We start from the raw sequence: 18,229 nt of genomic DNA on the forward strand, positions 1-18,229 counted from the left end.
TAACAGAAAATTTAAATTGCAGAAAATTAAAATCAACTTAGATCAAGGAACCAGAGGTTGATAACAGGAAATGTAAATTGCGGGAAATTAAAATCAACTTAGATCAAGGAACCAGAGGTTGATAGCAGGAAATTTAAATTGCAGGAAATTAAAATCAACTTAGATCAAGGAACCAGAGGTTGATAACAGGAAATTTAAATGCGGGAAATTAAAATCAACTTAGATCAAGGAACCAGAGGTTGATAGCAGGAAATTTAAAATGCAGGAAATTAAAATCAACTTAGATCAAGGAACCAGAGGTTGATAACGGAAAATTTAAATTGCAGGAAATTAAAATCAACTTAGATCAAGGAACCAGAGGTTGATAACGGAAATTTAAATGCAGGAAATTAAAATCAACTTAGATCAAGGAACCAGAGGTTGATAACAGGAATTTAAATGCAGGAAATTAAAATCAACTTAAATCAAGGAACCAGAGGTTGATAACGGAAATTTAAATGCAGGAAATTAAAATCAACTTAAATCAAGGAACCAGAGGTTGATAACGGAAAATTAAATGCAGGAAATTAAAATCAACTTAGAACAAGGAACCAGAGGTTGATAACAGGAAATTTAAATGCAGGAAATTAAAATCAACTTAGATCAAGGAACCAGAGGTTGATAACGGAAATTTAAATGCAGGAAATTAAAATCAACTTAGATCAAGGAACCAGAGGTTGATAACGGAAAATTAAATGCAGGAAATTAAAATCAACTTAGATCAAGGAACCAGAGGTTGATAACGGAAATTTAAATGCAGGAAATTAAAATCAACTTAGATCAAGGAACCAGAGGTTGATAACAGGAAATTTAAATGCTGGAAATTAAAATCAACTTAGATAAAGGAACCAGAGGTTGATAACGGAAAATTAAATGCAGAAAATTAAAATCAACTTAGATCAAGGAATCAGAGGTTGATAATAGGAAATTTAAATTGCAGGAAATTAAAATCAACTTAGATCAAGGAACCAGAGGTTGATAGCAGGAAATGTAAATTGCAGGAAATTAAAATCAACTTAGATCAAGGAACCAGAGGTTGATAACAGGAAATGTAAATTGCAGGAAATTAAAATCAACTTAGATCAAGGAACCAAATTAAAATCAACTTAGATCAAGGAACCAGAGGTTGATAGCAAGAAATGTAAATTGCAGGAAATTAAAATCAACTTAGATCAAGGAACCAGAGGTTGATAACGGAAAATTAAATGCAGGAAATTAAAATCAACTTAGATCAAGGAACCAGAGGTTGATAACAGGAAATTTAAATGCAGGAAATTAAAATCAACTTAGATCAAGGAACCAGAGGTTGATAACAGGAAATTTAAATTGCAGGAAATTAAAATCAACTTAGATCAAGGAACCAGAGGTTAATAACAGAAAATTTAAATTGCTGGAAATTAAAATCAACTTAGATCAAGGAACCAGAGGTTGATAACAGGAAATGTAAATTGCTGGAAATTAAAATCAACTTAGATCAAGGAACCAGAGGTTGATAACGGAAATTTAAATGCAGGAAATTAAAATCAACTTAGATCAAGGAACCAGAGGTTGATAACGGAAATTTAAATGCAGGAAATTAAAATCAACTTAGATCAAGGAACCAGTGGTTGATAGCAAGAAAATTAAATGCAGGAAATTAAAATCAACTTAGATCAAGGAACCAGAGGTTGATAGCAAGAAATGTAAATGCAGGAAATTAAAATCAACTTAGATCAAGGAACCAGAGGTTGATAACAGGAAATGTAAATGCAGGAAATTAAAATCAACTTAGATCAAGGAACCAGAGGTTGATAGCAAGAAAAGTAAATGCAGGAAATTAAAATTAACTTAGATCAAGGAACCAGAGGTTGATAGCAAGAAAATGTAAATGCAGGAAATTAAAATCAACTTAGATCAAGGAACCAGAGGTTGATAACAGGAAATTTAAATGCAGGAAATTAAAATCAACTTAGATCAAGGAACCAGAGGTTGATAGCAAGAAAAGTAAATTGCAGGAAATTAAAATCAACTTAGATCAAGGAACCAGAGGTTGATAACAGGAAATTTAAATTGCAGGAAAATAAAATCAACTTAGATCAAGGAACCAGAGGTTGATAACAGGAAATTTAAATTGCGGGAAATTAAAATCAACTTAGATCAAGGAACCAGAGGTTGATAACGGGAAATTTAAATTGCGGGAAATTAAAATCAACTTACAAAGCAAGCCTAATCTCGACACAAGAAGTTCTTCCCCGATGAAGTGTACTTAACAGGATTCCGAAAGCCGATGATTAATGGAGGACAAGTTACAAGACTTGGCCTACGACCTCATTTCTTTGGATGCCCCTTGACTTTCTTCTTATTTTGCGAAAAGCGCCCTTGCGGGTTTTCACTTTTCCTTCGTCTATATGACTAGAAGCGTCCTTTCAGGTTTTCACCTCTAGTTTTTTTTTTTTTTTTTTGGATAACTCACTTTTTTCAGGATGCCCTTTCGGGTTTTCATCCTTCACTCATTTTGCAGAAGGCGCCCTCTCGGGTTTTCACCCTCTTTCACACATTTTGCTAGGAGCGCCCTTTCGGGTTTTCACTCCCTTTTTTTTTTTTTTTCGCTCCAACTTCCCATATCAATAGGTTGTGTGTTCGCTACGTAGTCATTCCCTATAATTCTCAATGCAATGTATATAAAGTTACCTGTGTTTAAATTCTTAACTCATAATAAAGCATTAACAAGTTAACAGCGCATGTTCCAAGGTAAATGGGCTAATCGAGTACGAGAAAAAATGGTTTTTAATAACAAAGAATGAATTTGGAAGAAAGAGAAATCTCACGAATTCCTTTATTAACTTTTCTAGACCCTTTACTGCCCCAAATACTAATGGTCTGAGAAGAATCCTTGTGCCACGGTCACTTGCTACCTTTTGACTCCATTTTACATTCTTAATAAGGCTTCATGTTGCTAGGCGCATCCTTTGAGGTTTTCAATCCCGATAGTTTTCATCCCTCACTCATTTTGCAACCCTCTCGGGTTTTCACCCTCTTTCCCTCATTTTACTAGGAGCGCCCTTACAGATTTTTCACCCCTATGATTTTTTTTTTTTTTTTAGAGATCACTTTTTCAGGATGCCCTTTCGGGTTTTCATCCTTCACTCATTTTGCAGAAGGCGCCCTCTCGGGTTTTCACCCTCTTTCCCTCATTTTACTAGGAGCGCCCTTTCGGGTTTTCACTCTTACATTTTTTTTTTTTTTTTTTTTTTAGGTTCAAGTCCCACATTTTGTAGTATTTTCCTTCGATATAAGATCTCTTGGTTGGAGCTCCCGAGATTGTTCATTCTTATTCAAGCGCCCTGGCCTTTCTTCTTTGGTATAACCATCCATGGTAGATTTCGAATCTTGTTTTGACCTATTCGATTTCATCTAGCTCTGTTCTCCATTAAGATTCACAGGGAAGGAATTTCCATCTTTATTGGCAAAACTGCTTCCATGCCATATACTAACGAATATGGAGTTGCCCTAATCAGTCATCTTTTCGATCATTCATTTGAGATTCTTGTTTACAGTTTCCTTGGCTTTGTTCATTTGGGGCCGATAAGGTGATGAATTAAGATGAATCACCCCGGAGGCTTCCAATGACATCGATGCCCCACATTGCAATCGATCATGGGACGTTTTTCCAACAAAGATATGTACAAAGACTTGTGACATTTTCAAACATATTCAATACAGTTTCTCCTCCCAAAGTAATCTAATAGTATCTCCGTCGTAAGATTTTCTTCGCCATCATGTGTTCGTTAGCTTGCGTGGCATAGTTCCCCTTTATCAGAATCACTAGTATTCAGGGCAATTATTGGTCCTTCAAAGTTAACTTCATGAATATCACAGTTAATTGAATCATTATGTATTGGTTGATTATTATTCTTGAAGAAAATGGAAATGGGGCGGTTACAAGAGGAGAATTAAGTGGTTTTATTAAGCAAAGAAAAGGCTAAACAAAAGAAGTAATGAAAATTTGGAAAAATGCGCTATTAACTTACTAATACTTAATCATGAGAGAAGGTCCATTCATAATCCACTTGACACCATGGACAAAGTGGTCAAGTGTTGGTAACCAAATATTCATTACTCAGAGAAAAGTATAAGGATATCCCTTGCCCCCCAAGTATCAAGCTCTTGATTTCCTTTTATTTGCACAATCAGCATTTCTGGTTCCAACGCATCCCCTATGCATTCTATTATGTGCACATTGCCTCTTTTACCAGTTTCGTGGTTAGGCAATGGATTAATTTCAACATTAGGAATTGCACTTTCACTTTCCATCTCCAACCACCCATTTCTGATAAGGGACTGTACCTTACCTTTGAAAGCTCCACAATTGTATGTTGAGTGACCAATTGCCCCCCCTATAGTATTTACAATGAGCATTTGGATCACACCTCATTGGATATGGGGATTGTAAAAGGTCAAGTGGTATGGGGGCTATCTGGTTTATGCTCAAAAGGTAGCAATAAATCTCGCTTAAGGGCATAGGCAGTGGTGGGTCGGGATTGGGGAGTGGGTGATTTAGATGAACTAATTTGTTTGAGTCGGCAGACGTGAAGTGTAAGCAATTGGTTATGGGACCTATTGTGGTTGGGATAAGAAGAAATTGTGGTGGAAAATCGGCTACCATTAGGTTTTGGGAAGGAAATCGAGAACGGTAGGTGTTTTGTGGGGGGGCATGGTTGATAGGCTTGTTACATCACATTGTGCACCTCCCCTTCCATTTTCTTCTCAGAATTTATCGTACTTTTCACTGAACTTTCTCTTACCACTTCCTGTAACCTCCCTTAGTCTCAAATTTGCCTCAATTCTCTCCCCAGTCTGTATAATGTTAGCAAAGTTGTTGGAGGTGTCCCCGATCATCAAATAGAAATAAGGAGCTTTCATGGTCTCAATGAAGAGAGAGCAAAGCTCATTGTCAATAACTGGAGGGTATATCTCCGCTACTTTCTCTCTCCATCTCTGAGCATATTCTTTGAAGCTTTCCCTGTCCCTCTGCACCAAGTTTTGGAGATCTCTCCTGTGGGGGCCACGTCAGTTGAACTTGTATTGTTTTAGGAAAGCGTCAGCCAAATCCTTCCAAGAGCGCAATTTGCTCTTGTCCAACTGAATGCACCACCTCAGGGCTGCTCCGGAGAGGCTCTCGTGAAAGAAGTGAATGAGAAGCCTGTCATCTTCTGTTAGGGCAGACATTTTGGCAATGTAGGTGGCCAGGTGAATGCGGGGGTCTGAGTTCCCGGTGTATTTGTCGAAGTCCGGGATTTTGAACTTGGGCGGCACCACCACATCTGGCACCAATCTCAGTGACGCCACATCGACTGAACCATACATGTTCAGCCCCTCTATTGCTTTTAATCTCTCTTCTAGAGCGGACAGCTTCTCATTTTCTCTCGTCTTACTTTCTCCTGCTGCAAAAGATACTCCCCCAGTTGGGAAATGAGGGGCGAGGTGAATTGGAGGGACCAGGAATGAAGGATATGGTTCGGCATTCAAGACAGCTGGATAATAGGAGAAAGGTGGTTCATTATTCAGTGGGGCCGGATTGACAGTGATTGTCGGATCCGGGATTGATGGCTGGAAAGTGAAAGAGGTTGAAGCATGGTGAGAGTCAACCATTGCAGGAGGTGGGGGAGGTAGTGGTAAGTTAAGGTCTGAGGCAGGCTTATTATGGGACATTTCTCTCATTAGTCTCATGAGCTCCGAGACTTGGTCCTTCAATTCGGAAACCTGCCCTTGTAGGTTATGTACTTGTTCCTGATCTTCCATTATCTTCTTTGTTCGGGATCTTGTTAAGTACACTCGCTTGGGTTGAACCGTGTGCTTGGTCAGACTTGCCTTGTTTGAAGCAATATTGATTTCCTGTAGGAGGTAGAAAAAATGAAAATTTTAAATGAACTTTGAATTTTGCAAAGAAACTAAAAGTCCTGGTCTGGACGAAGGATACAGTGGCATTTGAGAGCCAGGTTGAAATCTGTAAAAGGATAATCGCATCAATTTTATCATGGCATCGTTCGATAGTCTGACTGTGAATGACTGGATTGAATGCGCATTTATGATACCTGTCCATATAGCGCATTCAATTTTTCACATAACCCTAGCGAGGGAGTTCCTACGGGAGTCATATTATTCATTCACAATTTTGCTAAACCATGGCCCGAGCCGCCTCATATGGTTTAGCATTCTGTTCTGGTCTAAGAACTTTTTCTGCCGACTGACTCGAGGATGCCATGTTAAAAATGATGCCTATCCCTTTCACAGACTCTTGGTTTGGTGATGCCTGCAGAAAAACTCGTTAGCTAGACAAATTTGGGTAATTTTGAATCATACTGTTGACAGGGTGACACATACACATTTATCAAAGTAGGAAAATGTGTAGGTGTTTTAGTAGAATTCAAGATTACCCTCATAAAAACAAACAAAAGGAAATTAAAGCAGAGCAGGGTAAGAGTAAGTATGCCCCTTCTGTCCTATAATAGGGAGACTCCTGATATCGGACAAGCGCTACCTAATTGGATAGTTCTATCTTATAAGGTAGCTTACTACGGCTTTCAGCTATTGTGATAGTTTAGCTCAAGGTCTAATTTTCTAAAAGCCACAGGTTCCCAAATTGCCCTATCAGAATAAAGAGAGCCCCGTTCTATAACCATGATGTTATCGGGAAAATTCCACGAGTATCACAGTGGATAGAACGAGTTTCAATCTGAGCAGAAGCCTTCACGGATACTAACGGGGTAAAACCCACGGGTACCGCTACATGACCCCCTCCTACTTTCCTAATAGGGTAAGAAAGCCCGGGTATAGGACCGAAGTGTGTGAGGACATCGTGTGAGTGTTCAGTGTGTGAAGGGACACCTTTACCTCTTCCCAATTTAGGGGGATTTTATTCTTCCCATTTTTTCCTTTTTCCCTTTTTTCGAAACGAAGAGCACTGTAAGGAGATAAAATAGGCAAAACAAGCAAAATAGTTAGCCGCAATAACAATAATTAACGTATAAAACATCGCCGAATGAGCCCATCTAACTATAATTTGATCGGACAAAATTAAATCTACTTTTGGACCACTAGACCGGGGTTAAGTCAATCTTTGCTCATCCCCAGTGGAATCGCCAAGCTGTCGCAAGGGATTTTGCGGTCGCCTGAACGAACCCTCACCGAAGTGGGAAAGAGTGAGGAGTCGCCACCTTAGTTTTGAGGGAAACTAAAGAAAACCATTTGTGAAAATAGGTTGAAATGAAACCACTTCAAGACAGAGATTCTAGGTTCGGGGTCCGTAAACGGGTGGAGAAGGTGTTAGGCACCCACCTCGTCCCTTAATTAGGGTAAGTAGATTTAACTTCGCACTCTTTATAAATTAGTTAGGAAGGGCTTGAATGGAAATGTTAATCCTTTTGACAAAAGGAATATTTGATCTTTCACTAAATTCGGATTACCCAGATACATAAGTAAATGAGACGACCTTAGTGAATTACTGTTGCAGGTTAATCTTATCTAAAAGAACTATTTTATTAAAATTTAATTTAAGAGTTGTATAAGAACTCTTCTCCGAACTCTTTAATATTTATTAAAATTTTGAGTTGAGATCGGATAAGAACTCTCCTCCGATCTCTATTAAATCATTAAAAATTTTGAGTTGAGACAGGATAAGAACTCTCCTCCGATCTCTATTTAATGCTTATTAAAATTTTGAGTTGAGACCGGATAAGGACTCTCTTCCGATCTTTATTAAATATTTATTAAAATTTTGATTTGAGACCGGATAAGAACTCTCCTCCGATCTCTATTAAGTATTTATTTAAAATTTTGATTTGAGACCGGATAAGAACTCTCCTCCGATCTCTATTTAATTAAAGTTTTGAGTTGAGAATCGGATAAGAACCCTCTTCCGATCTCTTTTTAAATTAACAGGAACCTTAATGGGATCTTTCCGATCTCCCAAATTTTAATTTCAGCTACATGTCATAAGGTCCTAAAGCTAAAGATTCTGACGTTCTAAGGTGTTGGGGGGGGGGGGGGGGTAAGGCTTCTAATTGATATTTTGTGACTAAATAAAAAAAGCTGGACTAAATTTTGCTAACCTCCCCTAAGGTCACTTTACCAGTATCTATTAATGTCCGATCTATTCTATTTCGTTTACTTTGGTTTTATCCCACTTTATGGCATCTTGCCGAATTGCCGTTTACGTCAGCCTAATATTGTGGCTATTTTCCTGAAGTGTTATTCAGGCTCTCTCTCTTAAAAGAGACCCGTAAGTTGCAGTTATCTACATTTTACCCAACCACTTACACGCTACTAGGAACTAGAAAATTTGCATTGTAAAGCATTTAAGGTTAATAAAACGATAGTCTGATCACTACAGAAATAAACTCGAGAGTAACATTCTTTAAGGTTCTTTGGCACTAAATGAACTTGGAGAAAATCACATGCATAAAAAGGCAAAGAAAATGCGAAAAGTAAACGTAAACACTTAACAAAACGGCAATATGAGCTCTTACCTGTAAGGAGCTAAATCTATTGAAATGACTACGGGGTGACAAATAGTAATAAGACAATGATCGATTAGCTTGAGGGTCGACGCTCGTTAGAATCAAGGGTGCTTAGCTAAAATGCAATCAGATTAAGATAAAAACCGAGTGAAACGAAATTGAGCTTGGATAATGGGGACGAAGACAGAGATAATAAAAGGCTGAAAGTGAGAGTGTGACCAGATAATGAACAAACTGAAAATGTAGAGTTTCAGTATTCAAAATCCTTTTCAAGAAAACACTTCAGAAAACTAGTTTCAAAAGTCTTTCTAATCAAAACTTCAAAGTAGCAGAGTAACAAACTGAATCGAGTTTCAGAGTTCTTCCGCTATAATAACTACCTCTCTTTTTTGCCCGTCCTTGAGCTTTTTCATGCGGTATTTATAGGAATCGGTGCTCCCATGAAGGGTCGGGATTTATTTTGAGGAGATGGAGGGTCGAGATTTCGAAGGACATGATCGGATGTTCAGGAATTAAAGAGAATCAAAATGAATGGCTGAGATCACTCTTCAGAATATTTGTCCTTTTCTTCTTTCAATCTGACGGTCCCAAATCTTCTCGTCCGGAACGATCTGAGGGCTAAGAGCGAAAGACGCTGGTATTGTCGTCTTCTCTCTTGATCCAAGGGTTTCGGTTTGTCCTTACCAAAGTGAGATCTACGGTGGGGATTGGGATGTACAGGATCGTCATGACATACCGCACTGCCAAGATTGCAAAGCGATTCTTAGGCTTGGTGGAGATCTCGCTCGCAACGCTTTAACTACCTCGGCTCGATTCGACGGTTATTGGGATTTGTCTTATTCTTTTTGCCTTCCGATCTTCCCTCTTTCTGATCTCTTTTACATGCTCTTTTCCGATCTTTCATGTTGGTCTCCCATCTTCCGATCTATTATTCCGATCTTTCCCTTTCTCAGTCCGTCTGGTCAAAGCATTAATTTCCTCGATTCCGGCGTCGCTTCATTTTCGCCAAGAATAAATGCCCGTTTTCCCCTATATATACCCCTTACGACAGAGACATTTCCTACATCTGATTTTCCTCTCTTCCTTCTTTCTTTTCCAGTTCTAGCTGCTCCGGCGGTCGTTCCGGCCATGATTGTGGTTTTTGATCCCTCTCCGATGGACTTCCTTATTCCTCGACTGAAAATTCACGACCCCGGAGATCGCATAACATTGTCTGATGATGGTGAGAGGATGGTTAATTGACCGACCGATCTGGATTGCGGACCTCGACCGTGCCGATCCCGAGTTGTTCAACTGGCATGATCGACAAACTGATTTTGGCCGAGCAAGTTGCTGATGCTCCGCTGACCCTTGGCGGTTGCTTCCTCAAGTTCATTCGGCTTCTCAGCATCCTAAAATTGCATCAATTGTCCATCAAGAGGTTAGTACCTAAAAATCTCTCTTTTAGTTAGGGTTTGATTGAATTAAATATTAATTCATAATCTTTAATGGCAAATGAAACTTTAATACATGCTAAAATATGTTTTGGTATGTAATTAGGCATTGGAAATTGATTAGGTTTATAAGACACTTTGTATGGTGTATGCAACCTTAGAAATAATTTTTAAAATTCAAGATTCTAATGCCTAATAATCATGCTTCCACTCCTTTACTAGGGCATACTACTAACAAAGAAGACTTCACCTAGTTGGAAAAGCTCGCCCCTGGTGTTGAGGCCGAGAGTGAAGCGGAAGAAAAGAGAGAGGAAGGAGAGAATATTGAAAATGAACCTGAAGAGCAGGCTAGGGAAGACCCTCATGCTGAATGACTTCGTATTTTTCTTTTGAAATGAATTAAGTTTTTTTGTGATCAATTTTTAATGAGATTGGAAAATATCAAATCGAGCTTACGAGAGTACTGAATTAACTCCTAATCAATTGAATAAAGTTGAACAGGGAGCTTGAGATCGGTTATTAATCGCAAAACATAAGGCTACTTAAAGAGATCGGAAAAAAATTGATCATGAGATCGGAAGACCTTGTGACCGAATGAAACATTTGAAGAATGAATTGCAAATTTGTAGAGATGAAAAATGACTTGAGATCGCGTCCTTAGTCGAAATTTGTTAAGACCGAGACCGCTATTTAGAGATCAGATAAAACATTAAATTGGTTACATTTTAACAATTCGAGCGAGATACCCGATCACAAAAATTACTTGCAATTTAGAATTTTTAACACAGAGAAATCGGAAAACAATAAAATGTAAGATTAGGTGTTCTGAAGATCCGACACCAATCTGGACAAGTAGAGTAGACGGTGAGATTGGAGAAAATTTGACCTAAACGTACATGATATCAAATAAACTTGAAATTTATTATTTATCTAGGAGATAACTTAAGATTACTACTAGTTCAGGAAAAAAAAAAATAGAGTTGTAGTCAGGTAACTAGTTGAGATCAGTTAAAACACTAACATGAGAGATAGACGAAATTACAACCCTTATTAAAAATTACACAAGTTATGCATTTGAAAATAGACCAAAATATGATGTCTACATCAACAAAAGGAAATGAAACACAGAAATGTAACAGTATCATAACAACCAATAAAATAGCAGTACACATAAGCAAATGAGTGCATGTACCATTATGGAAATTAATCTTGGAATGGACGAAAATGGCCAGGATCTCAAGAGAGGTGATCAAGAGCCCTGCAGATTGTGGGTGGTAAAGTATGAAGAAGATGTTTCAGAAATGAGGCGTTGACGAAACAATCCTTCCTAGATGGAAGAAGGAATTGAGTGTTTCTTTTGTTTTCTTCTGAAAAAAAAATCTCTTTTTTCGATGAAATTAGTGCAAAAGTAATCTGAGTACATTTGTTTGGGAAGAAATTTTTTTTAAAAGTAATGGAAGATTTTTCAAATTACGATTTTCAAAGGTTTTTTTTTAACTCTAGTTAATAAGATTTTCTCTTTAAAATCTCTACTTTATTAATTTATCCAATGAAAAGAAAATTCTGAAATAATTTCAATATAAACAAAATTGAATTTTGCAACTATTAGACTGCCCATTATTACTAAAACCTTTTACGAGTTATATAAAATCAATTTGTTTAAACAATAAACCCTTTTCATTTATTGAATCACAAAATTTCAATTACATAAACATTATATTAACTTAAAATATATCAAAGCAAAAATATTGATTAAATAAATATGGATTGTAAAAAGCATAAGACTTTTTATATATTTTAATCATTTTTTGTATTTTTAAATTTAAAAACGTGTGCTTTACAATGATTAATTCATTTTAATTATTTATATAACTTTACAACTATTACATGAAATAATGAAAATAATTATTCTAATAGTTATGATATCTATTGGTTTCTGAATATAATGCATGCGCATATGTAATTATTTAAATTAATCGACAAGTTAGTTATATTCTAAAATCAGAAAATTTTATTTTTTTAATTGATTATTTAATTTTAGTTTTATTATATTTATTGAATATGATATTCTATTATTAAAATATTATTATTTTATTAAAATTTATAACAATTTAATTTAATTAAATTAAATAAAAAATAATAATTAAATAAATATGGATTATTGCACCTGTAAAAAGCTTATATAAGACTTCTATATTTATTTGCCCTCTTTCTATTTATATATTTTAATCATTTTTTGTATTTCTTAAATTTAAAAACCCTTGATATCATTTACAATGATTAATTCATTTTAATTATTTATATAATTTTGCAATATTACATGGAATAATGAAAATAATAAATTTCGAGAGATAGAACTAGTAACTAGTGTTCATTTACTTGCAATAATGGCCAAAAGAACCCAAGCCATCCTTCTTCTTCTCCTAGCAATCTCACTGATTATGTCCAGCTCTCATGTTGATGGTGGTGGCATTGCCATTTACTGGGGTCAAAATGGCAACGAAGGAACTCTAACACAAACATGCTCCACACGCAAATATTCTTACGTGAATATAGCCTTTCTCAATAAATTTGGCAATGGTCAAACCCCACAAATCAACCTTGCCGGCCATTGTAACCCGGCTGCTGGAGGTTGCACCATTGTCAGCAATGGCATCAGGAGTTGCCAAATCCAAGGAATTAAGGTGATGCTTTCTCTTGGCGGTGGGATTGGAAGCTACACCCTGGCCTCTCAAGCTGATGCAAAAAACGTAGCAGACTATTTGTGGAATAATTTCTTGGGTGGGAAATCTTCTTCCCGTCCCTTAGGTGATGCTGTATTGGATGGTATTGATTTTGACATAGAGCATGGTTCAACCCTGTACTGGGACGATCTTGCACGTTACTTATCTGCATATAGCAAGCAAGGCAAGAAGGTGTATTTAACTGCAGCTCCTCAATGTCCATTCCCTGATAGATATTTAGGGACTGCCCTTAATACTGGTCTTTTTGACTATGTATGGGTTCAATTCTATAACAATCCACCATGCCAGTATAGCTCAGGTAACATTAACAACATCATTAACTCGTGGAATCGATGGACCACATCTATAAATGCAGGGAAAATATTTTTGGGGTTGCCGGCAGCTCCTGAGGCAGCCGGAAGCGGATATGTTCCACCGGATGTGCTGATTTCTCGGATTCTTCCTGAAATAAAGAAGTCACCTAAGTACGGAGGTGTTATGCTTTGGTCAAAGTTCTACGATGATAAGAATGGCTATAGTTCCTCCATTCTGGATAGTGTATTGTTCCTCCATTCTGAAAAGTGTATGACACTTTGAATTGGGAGAAATTATTCGGTGCACTCGGTGCATATGCACTATCTCTTATAATTATGTGTGATCTATTCTTTATATTATAATAAGGAGAGTGCACTTTTCTGTGAAAGAGGGAGTACTATGTTTTAGTACTCTCGGTGTATCTAATAATTAGGCTTGAATAAATAATGTTTTGCTTGGCCTAAATTGATGTGAGTTACCTCTTTAAAGCAAATTATATAAAATAATATAAGTCTTTAATAATTAATAATAAACAAAAATCTTAGAAACTCTTTATTAGTGTTGTTTGGTTGTCTCCCCTTGTCGATCTGTGTGGCTCAAGTTCAAACAACTTAATACATAATGGTCTTCAATCAAAAGCCCTCTCGCAAGCACAGACCCACAGAGGCGGAATCAGAGAATTATTTTTTAGGGAGGCCAACATTATATATAAAATTAATTTAATGTTTTATTTATTTACAATTATTCCCTTTATATCTCTTATTTCTTGTATATTTTGAAGGGTCAATATTGTGTATTCAAAAATACTATAATATAGAGTGTAATTAAGTTAAAATTTTTTTAAGGGTGCTAGTACTTTAATAAGTTTTTGAATATATAATGAGAAATAAATAATTCTAATATTTTACATTACTTATATCTTAATAAAATAATATAATTATTTTTTTAGGGAGGCCAATAGCTAAAATAAAATTATTTTTTCTCTAAATATATATATATATATATATATGTATCCTTCCCACCCCACCCACCACCACCCCCTTCTGTAAAACGAAAGCAAACACAATACACGAAAAAATAAACATCCTAACCTAGTAGGGAGGGGAGGGTTCTACAAACTTAGGCCAGAGATCATAGCAGAAGCCTCCCCCCCTCCTCGCCCTTGCAGACCCATATGTAAAATGAAAGCAAACACAATACACAAAAAAAAAAAACATCCTAACCCAATAGGGAGGGAAGGGTTCTACAAACTTAGGCCAGAGATCATAGCAGAAGCCTTTCCCTTTCCGAAGGCGGAGGAAATTAACGATTAAACAACTCAACGAGTCTGAGAATACCAAAGAAAACCAAATCTAAACTAAGAGAAATTTTCTCTCTCTTATGCTTGATAATAATAGAAAACGGTAAATGTCAAGATAGATCATTAGATCCAAGTATATGGTGCTCATTGCCCCGCCTGGCATTCCCTTATCCAATAACAAAAAAAAAATAATAATAATAAGCATTGAATCATATTAATAATAACCCTCATCATTTTTGTCAAATGCCTTTAACCATAAAGTAATTATAATTTATATCTAATAATAATTTATGAATATTAATATTTAATATATTTTTTAATACAATTTACTTAATCTATTTCCTTTGACAAAAGGTTTATTTACATCTTTTTAAGTTATGTCAAATAGCCATATAAGTTTTTAAATTATTTTTGAGATCCAATAAAACCTTTTAGCTTTTAAAAAAAAATCAAATAAATCTTTCAAATTTTTTAAACATATATTAAATAAGTTGTTAAAAATAAATAAACCGTTTAACTTTTAAAAATAGATAAAAAAATGAGTAAACTATAATTTGCATCTAATATAAATCTAATTAAAGCCATGCACGAAAATTTTTTAGCGTACAAGATCTTCATCAGTAATTTTGTATATCTAATTTACAACATATCGGTTGATATTTATTACATTATGGAGCATATTAATAATTTATTATTTACTAAATGGTTCAAGATGCTTTCTTATAGAAATTATGATAAAGATGATAAACTCATAGATAAACTTCTTAAATTATTTACTAAAGAACAACTTATCAATCTGTTTTATGATGCAGTAAATACTTATCGGGATATTGCAAATTAGATACGCGGGATTACTAATGATGATAACCCCGTGCACTCAAAGATGTTCATGAACAGTATTGACTCGATTTATATTAGAAACAAATTATAATTCAATATTTATATGACTGTTTGCCCATATTTTAAGGGCCAAAATAGACTTTTTGCTATTTCTTTGTTTTAAAAGAATTTTTTTATCATTATATATCTTATGATAGATTACCTTGATAAATGTATTATTTGAGGGTTTTAATCGGTAATTTGTAATAGGATAACGAGTTTATTTTATTTATTATAAGTGAAATTATCTCGCATGTTATTGCTTGTTGTTATTATTTTATTTTAAAATTTTAATTAATTAATAATAAAAATAAAATAATTAACATATAAATATTTCTTTTCCTTTTATTTATAGAAGACTTGTTTTACATCTCTGAAATTATAATCTACTTTCTCCATTAATTTTTTTTAGTTTTCTACTATATTCATATTTAATATGTATTTTTATTAATAAATATAAAATTAATTAATTATAATTAGAGTAATTAATATGAGTTAACTAGTATTAATGGATGTATATTAAAAAATAAAATTTTATTATTTTAATATTAAAGTGGCGTTTGTCATTAAGGTTTGAAGGCTAAAAAATTGTATTTTTAAAATTATATTTTAAGTAATATTGAAAAAAAGTAATTTGAAATAAGTTACTTAATTATTTTAGAATTCAAAAATATCAATTTTAACTATAAATTAGTTTTTAATACCTTTTAACTAATATATTTAAAAAATATATTTTTTAATAATATATTCAATAGCAACACTATAATATATGTATTTTTTTAAGTGATAATTAATATTATAAGACATGAAACATGAATTTGAATTCTAATTCAAATATGATTACAAATCATTATAGTTATGGTTACTGTGAAACTAAAAAAAAAAAATTAAAGGAAAAAAAGTTCTTAAAAGATAAAGGAACTTATTTTTTAAATTAACTGTTTTTCCTTTACTTTTCTTATTGAGATTAGAGTTTATTGATTATTTTTTATTTTAAAAATTTTTTAAAATAAAAATTTTCAAAATTAAGAATTTTTTACCATAAATTATGTTAATTTTATGATAAAATATATTTAAGAGAGAAAATTATTTATTACTATATAATTTGATGTGCCTTGGTGAAGAAAAAAATAACTCAATCAAATTAAATAAAAGGGAATTCGAATTAAAAGAAAGAAACTATAAAACTAACATTAAACAAATAAAAAATAAGTAAAAATCAAGTAAGACACCCGATGCACAAAAATGAAATTCTACCGGATTGTAACTATTTTTGATATTTTTTCGTTTAACTTGCAACAAAATAAAAGGACAGTATAAAAAAAATATTTTTTTATAGTTTTAATATTTATGAACTAAATCTAATAATAAAATAAAAAAGATAAGTAGAAGAGATAAATTTTTTGATAAGTTCATAACGTTAAAAAAAACTTATTCTTCAAAGATAAATGCCGTACAAGGAATCTTGTGATAAGTTAAGTAATTCACCACAATCATAACTAATTGATAAGAATTAACATTAATATCACTTTGCTAAGCTTTTTATTCATTCTCTAAATTGTGTGTGTTGCTTAAAAAATATTACATATGTAAACCCATTTATAAGTAAAAATAAGAAACTATTTGGGAAAATGCAAAAAATCTTATATGGGAAAATAAGTAATCTCAAAGTAAGAAGAAATAATGAGAAACTAAATAAGAAAGCATCTTGATTCTTCCTTTGGACCCTTTGGATGAATTTCTTGATAGAGAAAGAGAGAAGAGTGCTTCTTGAAAAAGGAAAATAAATCCCTCGTTGCTTGGATTTCTGTTTGCCAAAATTATGGAGAGAAAGAAGGAAGATCTTTGAAAAGCCAATTTCTTACGTAGTGAATCTTTGAATAGTCTTCTAAATCTTTAAGTAAAAAATTTTAAGTTTTCAAGTCAATAATTCAAAGTACGCCATAAAAAGGCCTTGTTGGGCCTGGGATTGATTTGGTCAAATCTTGATTTCCTCCTCTTTTCTATCCCACACGCAATTTAGACATCTTCTTAGGCTTTGATCTTGACACATTCCAAATCTATAACTTGAAACCCATGCGCGTACTAAGCTTGGCCTAAGTTCAGCTTTTTACTTGGACGTTTGATTTCAACTCCAATTAAGCCCATATAATAAGTATACTTTTCATAACTTTTAAACTTAAACATTTTCCCCCTCGGCAACCTATGCATGCCTAAATCATGGACTTGAACTTCTCTTTCCTAAGCCCACATAAACACCTCATTAGTTGATCCATAACTTAAGGCTCTTAAATTCATTGTATATATTATAATATAATATAATAATTAAATAAAAAATCTTCCCTCAAATCATTAAGAGGGGCACACTTGTAGGTGGCTAGTCATTATACAATGAAGTGTGGTATGCAAAAATCGTTTTTTTTTTTTCGGTGGACAAAATCCTAAAATATAAAGACTGAACATATTTGAAAAAAAAAAAAAAAATAAGTAAACAATAAAAAAAAAAAATATTGTTCCCATGATCAGGAACAACTGGTATCGTTTTAGTATATTACGAGCTAAATTGCCCAAGCGTTGCTGCGAATTTACAAATTATTCTCTTTTTTTTTAATATTTTATAATAATTAGTAATAAAATTATATTTTATAATAATCAGCATGCCTTTATTGTTAATTATAATTTATATTTTAACGCTGCTTTTTTATTTTATTTTTTTGACTTAAAATTGTTATTCTCGTTAATATAAAATACAAATTAATCTTAAAAAATTAATAAATTTAATAATATAATAGTATTAAATTTCATATAATATCAATTAATAATAATTACATACAAAAACTTATTAATATTCGTGTATAAAAAAGTTTATATTGTTACTGATAAAGTCATTATAAATTATCTAACGAAAAAGTAATTATTATCATAACTCTAATAATTAAATAAAGTTTAAAAATGATTAAAATTAATTTAAAAATAATTTAAATTATTATTTAAATTATATTAATTTATATCAAAATCACTATTTTTGGACAAGAGAACTTT

The 18,229-nt window shown here is 33.6% G+C and overlaps 1 protein-coding gene across 1 annotated transcript; it reads left to right on the forward strand.

The window, feature by feature from the left end:
• The first annotated feature begins 12,342 nt into the window (after positions 1–12,342).
• LOC110658223 (hevamine-A-like) lies at positions 12,343–13,541 on the forward strand. Its single transcript, NM_001405325.1, is given in 1 exon segment — positions 12,343–13,541. A coding segment is annotated over 1 exon segment (933 nt). The 5' UTR covers positions 12,343–12,357; the 3' UTR covers positions 13,291–13,541.
• Positions 13,542–18,229: the final 4,688 nt, after the last annotated feature.

Source organism: Hevea brasiliensis, chromosome 17 (genome assembly GCF_030052815.1).
Source record: "Hevea brasiliensis isolate MT/VB/25A 57/8 chromosome 17, ASM3005281v1, whole genome shotgun sequence".
Classification (NCBI taxonomy): Eukaryota; Viridiplantae; Streptophyta; class Magnoliopsida; order Malpighiales; family Euphorbiaceae; genus Hevea; species Hevea brasiliensis.